Source organism: Semicossyphus pulcher, unplaced genomic scaffold (genome assembly GCF_022749685.1).
Source record: "Semicossyphus pulcher isolate SPU_LCO1_2020_fin unplaced genomic scaffold, fSemPul1.0.p SCAF_4, whole genome shotgun sequence".
Taxonomy (NCBI): Eukaryota; Metazoa; Chordata; class Actinopteri; order Labriformes; family Labridae; genus Semicossyphus; species Semicossyphus pulcher.
Genome location: NW_027211715.1, coordinates 14939216 through 14952807, shown reverse-complemented (window position 1 = coordinate 14952807; position 13592 = coordinate 14939216). Strand labels below are relative to the sequence as shown.

Here is a 13592-nt window from a genome sequence, read left to right as displayed (position 1 = left end):
TTTCTCATAATATTGAACTATTCCTTAAAAATCACCTTAAAGGAGAAGTTTTAGTGTCCTGATACTGAGGGCATCATCCTCAAAAAGGGCAGCTTTTCAAATGTTCTTCAAAGATAAAGATATCCATCTGCAGCAATCCACTACTGTATTTTTAGCTTTAACTTCCACTCTATATTTAAGTTACAGAGCAAGTATTTTATATTTACTATTTACTTTATTTGAATTTACCTCCGTTTTTTTGCAAAGCTCCATTGATTTGATGAATTACAGCACTGAAACTCATACATGTCTTTGCTTTATAACCATGAAAGATTGAAACAAAAGTTCTGGTCTTCCAGTTTGGGGCGTTTTTTGTTTAAGATGGTGTGAGAAAGACTCGAGGTCACTCTATGATCATGAAAGCTCACAAACCTCACCTCCTTTAATCCTGGTTTACAAACAGACCAACCAAAGCGCCTCCTATAGCCTTTCCTTCTCTCGTGTTATCTGACTGCTGCGGAGGTTTGGGGGGGCCCCTTTCTGACCAAATAGAGTCCTCTGTCTAAATCATCAAGGACACTTGATATTCCTTTTTTTGGCAGCGTGATCCCCGTTTAGTGAGAGGGGAGGCGGGAGGATATAAGTCCCATCTTCATGAGTTTGACCACATAGGCAACATACAGCGAACTATGTTGGTTGTGGATTTCTTCTACTGTGGAGCATTGATGCTTTGCTGGACTAAGTGCTGTGTGGCTCTGATCCCGCCCTACAACCCCACAATGACAGGTCAGAATGCACAATTTGTAGCAACTATAACCCCTGGAAATGTGTGCGTTATTATTCATGCAATTTTGTGCCTTTATATTTTATGTTGTGTCACACTTTTATAGCTTGATTACTGCGTAAGATGTATTGTTTGCATGCCGTTCCTGCCTCTGTTTCTCAGCGTGCAATGTAATCTGTTCATTTCCAGACACAGGGGACGGTTTGGAAATAGAAAATGCACAGCACACCTCGTCAACAATGACCTCATCTGTTTCTCATCACGTCCCTCACCTACGCCCGTGCTTTGTGGATGATATATTAGCAGCATTGCGCGAAGGTGTGGGGAACAGCGGTGAAATCTCAAACCGCACCTTATCTCTGTTTGGAGTCTGCACCGACTCTGATAACTCATCGGGCTCAGTCTTATCGGAGCTCGCAAAGAAAGCGAGCAGAAACCTCAGGCATGGATTGGAGGTTTTGCATCTCGCTGGAGGTAACAGTGCTCTCTGATTGCAATCAATTTTGTTTGAATATTTTTTTATCTCATGACGTTTTGTTTTCTCTATCAGGGCTCTTGGCAGAGGGAGACGAGAGAGGAGCGCTCAAGTTGACCTTTGACCTCCCGCATTCTCCTTTGCTCAAACCAAACCCTGCTCTGCTCTTGGCATTTGAAAGTCCAATCACATTGGGAAACCTGGATGTCACTTTCACTAGCCAGTCGCTGCATCCTCACACACAGGTAGGCCTGGTGGGAAAAATGTATGACAAACTGCCTGGAAGTCTCAAAATGTGCTGTTGATGTTGATATTTTGTTGTTTTCTTGTTGTCCTTTCTAGTCTGTGTGCATTTCAGGAGAAACACAGTTCATTATGCTGGCAGGAAAAGAATCAGAGGGCAAAGTCCACCACAAGTGGAGGATTTCTGCTGAGACAAATTCCCCTGTTATGAGTAAGACTTAACATGACTAGCACACAGAAACATTTCTTATTGCACGTGCGCTCTCCTCACATGTCCTCTATTTGCAGACCAAAGGCTAAAAGACCTCCTTATTGGTGGAAAATCAGAAAGTAACATCAGCATGACTCCACTTCTGCTTTTCTCAGGGGAAAGAGGAAGTGATACAAGGTTGACTAGGCTTTGTTGTTCCCTTTTGTTGTTCTCTACTGATATTTTACCAGACTACTGCCAGTACTGGTCAGTAAGTCATTATTTACTGTCTTTTTCAGACACATACATGTATCAGGTCAGTCCATGACCCCTTCACATACCTCCTCCTTCCTCTGTGAGCTGAGGCGGTTCCTGGGTGATGTCCTGCCTCAGGACCACACTGCCTCCCCTCCACTCCAGCTCGACTCCTTACAGTCTCTGCCTCCCCTGACCCTTGGCTTGTCCTCCAGCGAGACCCTGCTGTCAGGACTGATGAACTCCTCGGCCCTCACCATCTTCTCGTTCTCCAGCTGGGGCTCCAACTTTCATGTACAGCATGGAGAGCTGGCTATGTCTCCTGCACTGCTGGAGGAGCTCAGGCAGAGGTTGGAGCAGAACGTGATGCAGATAATGGCAGTTATTAGGGAGGAGGATGAGGGTCGCAGGGCCACGCAGAGGCTGGGGAGGCTCAGAGAACACAGTGCATTTCCGAAGAAGGAACTGGCCACAGGTGATGTGTAGCCTTCAAGAAAACAGTCGCCTTCTGTTAGATTCATCCCCACACCCCCTCAGCTGTGAACTCAAGTACCCACTTAGATGACATCCCTGTCATGTTTTAAACGTAGACTTAATTAATAATATAAAACTGCATGTAAAAGCAAGTGTTGATATCTATTTTTATACAGTTGGTCCGTCAATGATTAGGATTAAATTTACATTCATACGATCACACTACTACCATTGATGTTTCAGCCATTCATCTATGACTTTATGCTAACTAATTTAACCACTATCAATTGTTTGTTTTAACCACTGATTAAAGCTGTGTGATATCAATTAATTCTAGCCATTTCAACTTTCCATCTATTACTCATAGCTATCTATTTCAACAGTTAAGCATAAGCTACTTCAAGCTAACTAATGTTGCAGTTATCCATTGGTTTAAGCTAACTATTTCAGCTGTTTAATTATCAGTACTTTTAGCTATTTAAACTGTCTATCCATAAGCTACTTTTGGTCAACTATTTCAAGCTTTACCCATCGCTTTTAGCTAACTGTTTCATCAGTTTATGAATTAATTTAGGCTTTTCTTTAAGCTAAGCTATCATTTTCTGCTGTTAACCTATCACTTTTAACCATTTCAACTGTTAATCCATTTCACAAACTGTCTTATTTAAGACTTTAGCTAGCTAGTTAAGCCATTAGCTTCTTTTAGCTTATGGTTTAAGTTACCTGTTGCTTTGAGTTAAAAGCATAAACGTTTTATTGTTTAAGCTACGTTTGTTAATTCAACCGTTCATCCATCAGTTTGAGCTATTTAGGGTTTAGCATTAAGCAGCTAAAGCTATCTATTTCAACCATTTACCTATTAGCTACTTTTGGCTAACTATTTTAGTGTTTTATCCATTGCTGTTAGCTAACTGTTTTTACATAACTTAAAGTAATTGTAACTTAAGTATTAATGGATTTCTAAGTGTAAAATGCGGTACTTTTTAGATGTTATCTATCTGGATCAATGTGCAGATAGCCTGACCATTTTTTAAATACCAATAATAATTTCTGTTTTATCAAATAAGTCTATTTATGTCACAAACTCTCCGTGCACCCCCTGGTAAAAGTACCCCTGCTTGTGAATCACAATCCTAAAGCCTGAAGCCCTTTATTTTCCATACATTTAGATATCTTTGGTAAATAATCCAAGTGCTATTCTTGATGCTCCTGTTTCCCTTCTGCATTGCACAGGAGAAAGCCAGTACTGTGCGTTTCTGCTGCTGAAGGCCCTTCAGACGGTGGCCCGTGTGTATGAGGTGGAGAAAAGACTGCGGGCCACCAGAGCTGGCAGCAACAACTCAATGAGTGGCACTATATGTGGGCTGAGGAGCCTCACCGTGTCTCTTGAAAGATATGTGGTTGGTCCAAACACTGCTAACATCAACAACTGCCATGGCTCCTGTACTTTCTCCCTGGTCAACGCCAACAACCATGCCATCCTGCTCAGCTCCCACAACGCAGAGGAGCGGGCACCGTGCTGTGTGCCTGTGTCCTACGAACCCCTGGAGGTGGTGGATTTGTACGAACACGGCACTGAGCTCTCCATGAAACAAGATGTGGTGGCAAAGAAGTGTGGATGTCGCTGAAGCAGTTTTCTCTTTGGAAGATGTTTTAAATCTTAAACAAGTCAACAACAGTCACTAATAAAAAAAAACAAAAAAACATATTTATTCACACTGTAGTCATGGTAGTAAATGTACATGTTTATTCACAGAGGTTGCTTTAAGCTTTGTATTTCCACATATAGAGACAATGTGTTCTTTGCACTTATCTGTATACAGCACAATGATCTGCACACCAAGCATTTATCAAAGCTATTGGAACAAAGGTTAATTGTGTTTCCAGATAGGTCAAATATGAGCATTATCATCTATCTGTGTACATATTTTTCTTTTTTAAATCAAAGAAGACATTTGAATCTAAATATTTTTTATTTAAAAATGGATAAGATGTAACATTCTGTATCTTTATGTTATTAAATGCAAGGTATATTAAATACTGTTAATGGTCCTTATTTAGAAACCGGTTTCTTATATTATCTTTAAACGTTACATAATACTAATCATTCTCTCATTTTGGGTTTCAGGATTACTTTGCTGCTCATAGGCTTTTTTCTTCTTCTTATCACTCCGACTTCTTCCGATCCCCACCACCACATTAAATTGTCCCATATGGAAATCTGCAGGCAGAAAGCAGGAAGTAACCCACAGTACAGCTCAAATACACATGATGTAAAAACACATGTAAAAAAATATATCTCCATAAATCCACTTGCTTATCGTACAGTCACTTCAAGGTCTAGATTTTACAAATGGAAACACTATGTTATATCATGCAAAGAAGTATAGTCATACTTCAATGCAAAAGCATTGCTAAAACATTATTAGCCTATTAATCTCACAAAATCAAACATACATTTTATCATGCTCTTGAGATAGTTGAACTATTTAAAACTGTAAGGCGTTTTTACAAAATAAGCAGTAAACTGGAGGACTTAAACTGGTAAAATGGCATTAGGTGGAGTCTGGTATATGTGCTAATCCCTGTAATGAGCTGTATGTTAATAGACATTTGGACAAATCAAGGGTCTCTGTATTCCCACATTCTGTCAAGACTTTCTCCAAATCTCCATCAGCTTGATGAGGAAAAGGTTTGGCAACTTGATTTGCTGACTTTAATACAATACAAAGTGCCAACAGGGGCATAAACAAGGGGGTCACCTGATTTATATCAACTAAGAAGTGTGAGAAATAGTTATATTCACAGAAACATAAGTGGCCCTTTAACTGACTCAACATAGAAACTAACAGGTAGGATTCTGCAAGCATTACAGAGATGAACAATACCTGAGTTATTGAACCATCCTGCAGGCTTCCAATGAAAGACCTTATACCTGTCTCCTCAACAAAGGCATCCATAGCGTCTAGAAAACAGAGGAAGAAGAGTTTACAAAATGCTATTTAGAAGCATTGTTTATATAAAATACATGCTTTATATTTCTGCAACAATGCTGAAACAAACACAATGATACTTTCTGTCAACTTAAGATATACAGCAGTGTATTTCCGTCCTTTACATGAGGTTGAATGATTACAGTACCCACCATGCAGCTCATTGACCCCTGAGCTCACGAGCAGCACCACCAGTGCCAGCACCAAGCAGCGGTTCATAGTGATTCCCTTCCATGGATTTGGAACATCACTCAAATTTTCAATGGACAGAATCCGTTCATAAGACACTGTGGACGGACACAAACCAGTCAGACGCATGTACTAGTTGCCTCTGTATTCACTCAGTTGATTGTAGCATGGAGAGTTTTCTTACTTATGATTTCAGATGTTTTAACTTTGGCTGCAAAAGTGCTGTAGGTTGAGGTTTACGTTGGATCTGAAAGAAAGCTGTAAGTTGTGAACAGCCTCTCAGACTGTAAGCTTCTGTATGTCACAGACTAACATTAGGCAGCTTAAAATAGGCACCTGCAGTTAGCTGAAAAGAAAAATACAGTTTAAAGGGTTTATTTTAGTGTTATAAGACCCAATCCAGATTAAAAAAAATGAAACTTACCTGATTTGACCCTTTAGTTATATCTCTTCACTGAAGGGAAAGTTAACGTGGTTGTGTTGATAGTGATTTCTGTTCTGCAGGGACCAGACACGGTGTTATGAACAGCCTGCAGCATGCCCGCTGCTCCTTGATTGACAGGCACAGATGGACGACGTTGAAAAAAGTTGCTACTGTTACTTCCCAGCAAGCCAATGGGCAAACTACAGTAACTTGCATTTGTATCTCTTCAATAGACATGGACTTATTAAATATCAAACCAACTTGCCCAATAGGAGAGGAATAAAATAGATCTAACACGCTACACCTTTTGCCAGTGTGTTCGGTATCAGTTGTGGAGAGAATAAGAATAAGAAAACCTTTATTGATCCCACAATGGGGATTTCCGTCGTTAACAGCAGCAAAGAGACAGGCCACAAAGAGCACACAGTGCACAATATAATCAACAGTTGAAAACAACTCTAAAACAGCAACTTGTTGCATATATAATATTGTTTATTGCATATGAGTTGTTGCATATGTTGTAACATGTACATTGAGGGTACTTGTATGATTGCACATATAAGATTGGAGTGTTTATATTTTCTACTGGGAGCAGGCTTAGTCAAAAAGTAGCATAAAGTAAAATTAATAAGAACATTAATTTTATTCTCTACATAGGTACTGGCACTTTAAATGCACCTTTTTACTTTTATTGTGTTGCATTTCAGACGGAATTGCTGTACTTCTACCTCACAATTTAAGCTAAAGCCATCATTGGATAGGACTTGTACTTGTTTTATTATTTACATTGACTCATTATTATATTAGTGACTGACACCATCTCAAGGGTCCATTAACTTTCATTTAAAATGTCTACTCGTTTCTTTTTTCAAAACATTACTTACAAATTGAAAGTACAGTACATTTCAACAATAGAGAATAGGTTGTCAGCTCAAGGTGTAACATAAATATACATATAAATGAAAATACATTAAGGTAAACAACATAAGGCAGAAAAAGTTAAAATAATCCATCACAAAAAGCTTGATTTTCAAGGCTTAAGGATTTGTGCAATATGTTACTGTTTCCAGGTAGGATTTAACATAGGATGTAAAAACCATAATGTTAGGTTTTCATTAAAAATGTCTAGTTAAGTAACTGCGTCATATTTTCACAGTCCCACGTCATGAGCGACAGGACACGCCCCTGACAAGCACTGCATACTGCCAGCTCTGAGCTCGAGCTCGGCATTAGGCGAAGAGGGGAGGACAGAGCGAGCAGCTGGTGTGGACGTTGGCCGGATGGTTAAATCTAACCTACAGACGATTTTGAATAGTCATTGTTTTGTTAGAGAAAAAGAGAGAAACTTACCCGAGATGCCTGTTATTGAGCAATCCAGTAATAAACCTGAAAGTGAAAGGTATGTTGTTGTTGTCGCTATGCATTGCTATAAGCTAACTACATTAGCATGCTAAGCTAAGTTCAAAAACTGCGGCCTAGCTGAGAGATACATCGCCCCCCGTGTTTCTTGTTTACATAACAGCATTAATAATTTCGTTGACATTTCCGAAATACAGTTGATTTATAACATTTGATTTCATACCTCATCATTAGGTTAATGTCTTTACTAAATCATTATGAATTTCAGAGTTGTATTGTGATTGTGTGACAGTTAACTTAACATTTAACATAACCTCAGCAAATCGGACAAATCATTCTGCGCTGCTGTCGGTGTCCAGGCTCAAGCTAGCTGGCTAGGCTAACGTACAAGCTAATACGCGAAACGCCACATAGATTTATAAGCTACATGCTAAGGGGCTAGATAGCTATCATTCAAACGGTCGATTAGCAATGGATAGCATGTTATCTAGCTAGCTTTCTATATATTTGAAAATATCTTGAGTTAAGGATCTGAACAGCTGCATTTTGTTTTTCTTTTTTATTTAAAGTGTGCTGGGTATATAAATCGATAAATGTCAGTGTAGGTGAGTTGCTACCTGCGTTTGCTCTCACTATGTCGAGGATGTTATATTGTTGCCGCTGTAAAAAATCAATGAAAATTACATCAACATTTTATAAGTATATTTTACTTTGTCAAAATACATGGAATACTTAAACAGTTACATGACGTTATGTTAAGTTAGCTCGATGCTAACCAACGTACTTGACATGATGGTGAATTGGTGATTCGTTGTGTGGGTTGTTTTTTTCCCCCCACTGGGCTCAGGCACCAGCTAGTGTTTACATGTGATTTGAAAAGGATCGGATGTACCTATTTTGTCTAAAACAGGGCAGTCAGTCGAGGTGGTTTAACATTTAAGCCAACATCAGCTTTTCGCTAAAGTCTAAATAAATATTATGCCAACCATTGTGGAGGCATTTGCCAACCAAAGGTGTCAGGAGACGGCTTGTTTTTTTGGTTCGCTTAATTGAATGTAATGACTAACTGGAAATGAGACACAGAGGAGTTGATTCCTCTGAATATGTGTCTCACACATGAACATGTTCGGAGCGATTAGCTAAGGTTTTTTTTCTCAGTCGTGTCCTGACAAGATTTTGGTCGAGGCTGTTTGTCTGGCTCTACAGTGTTGTGAAGGACTCATAGGAAATTTCCACTGCACTGCGAAGGGGGGTGGCATGAAGAACAGGGCGTCCAATAATGACATGTTGTACACATGATGTCTGTTGCTCAATAGATCTATACTTATTATCAGACTCGTCGGTCGTCATTTGTGATTTGGCATTCATTGTCATAGCAACACTCTAATGGTGGAGACTTTTTAAAGATTGTGTTTAATATGGGAAGAGAAGTAGATGTAGATGTAGATTTTCAGCCATGTTTTTACCAGGTTAGGGCTGGGCGAAAATCCTATATCAAGATATAGGAGTTTTCATATCTCGATTAAGATATTTATCACGATATATCATGTTTTCTGGTAATTTAACAAATAATAAGCCTGTGGATAATCCTGTGTGATTTGCACACGTGACAAATAAAAAGTACAGAGTTTCCGTTTTTGCACGTTGTGTGTCCGCACGTTGTGTCTCCACCCTCTCCATGTTAATAAACAGCACCTCCCTCTATAGTTCGCTCCAGGTTCACTCCGACATGCAAGGATTAGAACGTAAAGTGTTGTAAATATTGCTGTAAAGCAGTTCGGTCGCTGCTTTTGTGACATCACGATAGAGACGATATAGAAAAACACATATAGACATTTTCATGTGGTTTTGACAATAGGCTGTATATTGTTATATTGTCCATCCCTAATACCAGGTGCCCTTTCAAACTAATAATCCTGTGGTCTACTTTGAGATTAGGCTGATATGTCACTCTGAAGCACCAACATTTCCCCGAACAATACTTACAATATAACAATACATGGTTAATTTCATACACGGATAAGGCGCTCTTGCGCAAGCAGAAGCTCAAGACTCATAGCTCATGTGACCACGGTGTGCGTTTGTGTTCCTGTCTGTGGTAGACATGGGGATTTTCAAACACAGGAAGTTGATTAAAAGCTTTGTGCTGTGTTGGTTTTAATGAAGAGTTGGCACTGAAGCCTCTATGTGAAGATGCTAATTGGCTGTTTTACATAATCTCATAATGGGATTTGGGTGACCTGTGTTAGTTGGCAATCTCCGATGCCTTGCACAACCAGGCAATAGGCTTATGTTGCATATTCGCTCGGTTAGCCCGAGTTATTATGGAAGTGACAATGGTCCTCATTTGGTTTTCACACATCTGCTCCACATATAGCACAGCAGTGGCATTTGCGTAAGAGAGCATCTGTGAGCGTGTGTGTTGCTGTGGAAGCTGCTAATAGGTTGTGTTCCAGATACGAGCTCTGAGAATAAGCTTACACTCAACACTGTAAATATATGCAGCTGCACACACAGACCTCTACGCAAGCAAGCCATGCTAATTCTATAGAGCACATTGGCTGGCCTGTGAATTAAAATGGCTGATCTCACTCGCTTAACTGGTGTTTGTCCCAGCCTGTTGTAAACTGGAGCAGCGCAGGCGGACTAATGTAGGCTAATGGTTACACAAACTGAGCCTGTTCCTCTGGCAGACCTCAATGAATCATGTGACCAGCCTGAAGTTACCTCATGGAAACCGAGGCACGCAAATCTGTTTTAGGAAGTAAACGTCACATACCTGCACTGTTTAACAGGGCATAGTGATCAGGATCATAGTATGTCTTTGTGAGACCAAAAATTAATCTGAGGGGTTTGTAAATATTTGATTGACAGCTGACACACTAAACTATGACATTTTCCTTTTAATGTGTCGTCAGCGACTTGCTACAGTGACACATACGTTCCCGCTCCGTGTCTGTTAGAGTCAACATGTCGCTCAAACGTTTGAGCATTATTGAGGACAGTTACTGATTGAACTTAAGCAACTGTTTTACTATTTCAGAGATGGATTACTAAACTGTGTAATATGTACAAAGCCTGCTCTGTATATTAGCTGTCTGGTTTGTGTTTGGTAGCAGAACCTCCAGTGAATACGCCACTTACAATGCCTCCATCCGTGTGTGTGTTTGTTTCACCTTCCAGTATCTCCAGTCCCAGGAGGTGCTCCCGCTGTTGCAGTAACCAGTGTCCGGGGCCTCTGTGGTGCTCCTGATGCCCCTCTCCCACCCCTGAAGATCCCAGGTGGGCGAGGGAATGACCAGCGGGATCGCAATCTTTCAGCTAAGCTATTCTACTCTGTAAGTCAAACCACTTTTTAAAATCTTACAGCAGTTTGGTTCCTCTTTTGTTAGGAGTTTGTTTTGATCAGGTGCAGTAGGTGTGCAGTTTGGACCTACATTGAGCTAACTGCGCAGAAAAAGATGCTTATTAACTGGAAGGAAGACAAACTAAGTCAGATATTTGCGACTCAGCAATTTGTAGCACAGTTTGACCTCATTTAAGCTAATGAATGAATGTCATTGTTTTGTCGAGACGTTTTTGTGCTGCAGATTAGTGTGCAGTTTCTTTGCGGTAATTTTAAGATGTTTCATTACAGCACAAGAACACTGATGAAAACATGTTCGATAATAATCAGGAGTCAGTGAATCATGCACACTTGATCTAAGGCTAATGCTCTATGTTAACAAGTCTGATTAATGAAAGTGATATAAAGCTTTTTATTTCTGCATCTCATCTTCAGTTATTTGACTTGTTGTTGTTGGTTACGTGATCTTCATTGAAATTCTGTCAAATTAGCATTTACCTTGGACAGCGGTACATTTTTGGGTAATTTCACCGTTCTTTCCTTTTTTACAATAGGTTAATTTTCTCTTGTCATTTCTCCCCTCTGTCCTCTAGGATGCTCAGTTGCTGGTACTTGAGGAGCCTCCCCCTGCAAACAGCAGAGTGCGCTTCCTGCTCATTGAGCCTCGTCGCTCTGAGGGCAAACATTGTGTCTGGAGGGCGGCGCTGAAAGGAGGGAACGTTTATGTCGAAATCCCTCCTGGAGCTTTGCCCGAGGGCAGCAAAGACAGGTGTGTAGCAGGATTGTTTTTATCACAGATCTGAAATTGAATAAAAGCTCATTTATTGACTTGGTCAAATGCCAAAGCACCAAACTTTTGTATATCCTTGTTATTGAGATTTCTTCTGATATTCGTTAACGTCCCTCTTATAAAACATTAACATTTTTTGTCTCCGTTGTTTTTTACAGTTTCGCCCTTCTGCTGGAATTTGCAGAAGAGCAGCTGCAGGTCGATCACGTGTTCATCTGTTTCCACAAGAACCGAGACGATAGAGGTGAGACCTTTTCTGTCTTTGTTCCTTAAACTGTGAATGCTTTAATATAAAAGTCATTTTATTCTATTTTCATTCAAACCTTTAAAGTAATCCATTCACTAGTTTAGCATTTGTGAAATGTACAGCAATAATTTTAAACAATCCCATCCAACAGTTCCATCCAATTCAGATGGTTAAACACAGTATTATTATTATTATTAGGGATTAGTGTTGTTATTGGCTTCAATAAGGGTTTTTCTGGGAAACGCCTGAACCAAGAGGGGACTTGGGAAGCTAATGTCGGCCGGACTGTGCAGGCGATACTTTAGGCACGCTTGATAACAGATGTGTAATTGAAGATGTACATTAGACAATCAAAGGTGATGTGATATAAAACAGTAAAGAAGAAAAAGGGTCGGATGGCAGCAAACGGCAAGAATCAAACTTAAACTATTGCTAACAAAATAAACCTGAACAAACAATTCAAACAGACTTTAGACAGTGTTTCACTAGTTATCTATTTGCCTCTAGCCTTACAAATCCAACAGTAGGAGTCAACTATTACAAGAATTACTGACCAGTCTTTGCCCTCTGTCATGAATTTAGTCCGCTGAGGATAAATAATGTCGTAATTTATCCTCACGTTTTTTAGGCAGGAAGTTTGTAGTTTCTGTACAAGTCTTCAAGACCTAACATCTGTCTCCATCCTGTTTCTCCTCAGCACCCCTGCTCCGTACGTTCAGTTTCCTGGGCTTTGAGATTGTGAGACCGGGTCATCCCCTCGTCCCCTCCCGCCCTGACGCTTTCTTCATGGCTTACAGCATCGAGCGAGACTCCTCTGACGACGATTAAATGACGCCGAGCAGTTACAAATGTTTCCTTTTATTTCAATCCACACCCACACATCGTTTTGATTTTTGGAAAGGAATATATTATCCGACTTAATTATGGTTGAGATTTCTTTGTGTTTGTTTTACCTTTACCTATCATGTGCTGTGTTTCAATGATATTTGCACTAGGGTTAAGATGTTAACATACCAGGAATGTAGAGCAAACGCCCGTCTGATATCTGGGCGATGTGTCCTCACCACTGTATTACTCCCCCTGATGTGTAGTGCTGACTTCCTATACACCCTCCCCGATGATCATCTCCACAGTGTGATATTTATGATCGATCTAAATTCATCTTACTCTTGTAAGTAGGTCTGTTTTTCATAGTGATTATCATTTGATTCTCCTGTTTATATTAATTTTTTAATGTGTGCATGATTTTCATGTTGCTTTGATTGACTTGATAGAAATCTGCATGTTGTAACTGTACTAAATAAAAGAGCTCACCTTAAAGTGGCAGCTTTGGTCTTGTGAAGTCATTCATACTTACAGCCTGTTTGGGTTAATGTGTCCAGGCGTCGCAGGAACTTCCGTCTTCTTCTCACATCTAAACACTGAAGCCGTGACATGCAATCTACTGTCATCAAGGCTCGCTATGGCTGTGTCCCACTGGCTTCCCAGTCTCTCTGCCTTTAGCGTGTGATTGCAGTCTTATTGCAATGAAATGAGCATAAGGGTGCACACTTTTCTCAAAGGTATTCATGGTGTTGCACTTGCTTGTAACAAAAGTAGAGGTGTAAAGGGGGAAGTTCAAACTTTTTTTTTTTAAATCACACCTCTGTCCATCGGTCCCTTTAGTTAGAAAAACACAGTTTTTTAAATGCATAGTGATTGAGAACAATCATTAGAGACACGCAAGGCAACCATAACACTATTATTTAAATAGCAGGATTAAACTGTTTCTCTATAGTTATCAATAAGATTGTTTAAACCTCTTGACAAAAAATTAAGCAACAATCAATAGTTATCAACAATTA

The 13592-nt window shown here is 39.9% G+C and overlaps 2 protein-coding genes and 1 long non-coding RNA gene across 3 annotated transcripts; 2 read left to right on the top strand and 1 right to left on the bottom strand.

Annotated features, from left to right (window-relative positions):
• Positions 1-668: 668 nt before the first annotated feature.
• amh (anti-Mullerian hormone) lies at positions 669-4061 on the top strand. The gene is made up of 7 exons (XM_069679618.1): positions 669-765; positions 953-1237; positions 1314-1483; positions 1581-1692; positions 1770-1869; positions 1971-2401; positions 3634-4061. The coding sequence occupies exons 1-7, from the start codon at positions 669-671 to the stop codon at positions 4026-4028; spliced, it is 1590 nt and encodes a 529-aa protein (XP_069535719.1). The 3' UTR covers positions 4029-4061.
• A 70-nt stretch (positions 4062-4131) lies between these two features.
• Positions 4132-6099, bottom strand: LOC138607072 (uncharacterized). Its single transcript, XR_011309386.1, has 5 exons — positions 6007-6099; positions 5767-5829; positions 5546-5680; positions 5289-5365; positions 4132-4621 (listed from the first exon to the last, which is right to left on the bottom strand). It is a non-coding gene; the product is annotated as an uncharacterized lncRNA (long non-coding RNA).
• Positions 6100-7221: 1122 nt separating this feature from the next.
• Positions 7222-13074, top strand: oaz1a (ornithine decarboxylase antizyme 1a). Its single transcript, XM_069680140.1, is given in 6 exon segments — positions 7222-7405; positions 10549-10615; positions 10617-10703; positions 11305-11480; positions 11660-11745; positions 12446-13074. Coding segments are annotated over 6 exon segments (666 nt in total). The 5' UTR covers positions 7222-7286; the 3' UTR covers positions 12577-13074.
• Positions 13075-13592: the final 518 nt, after the last annotated feature.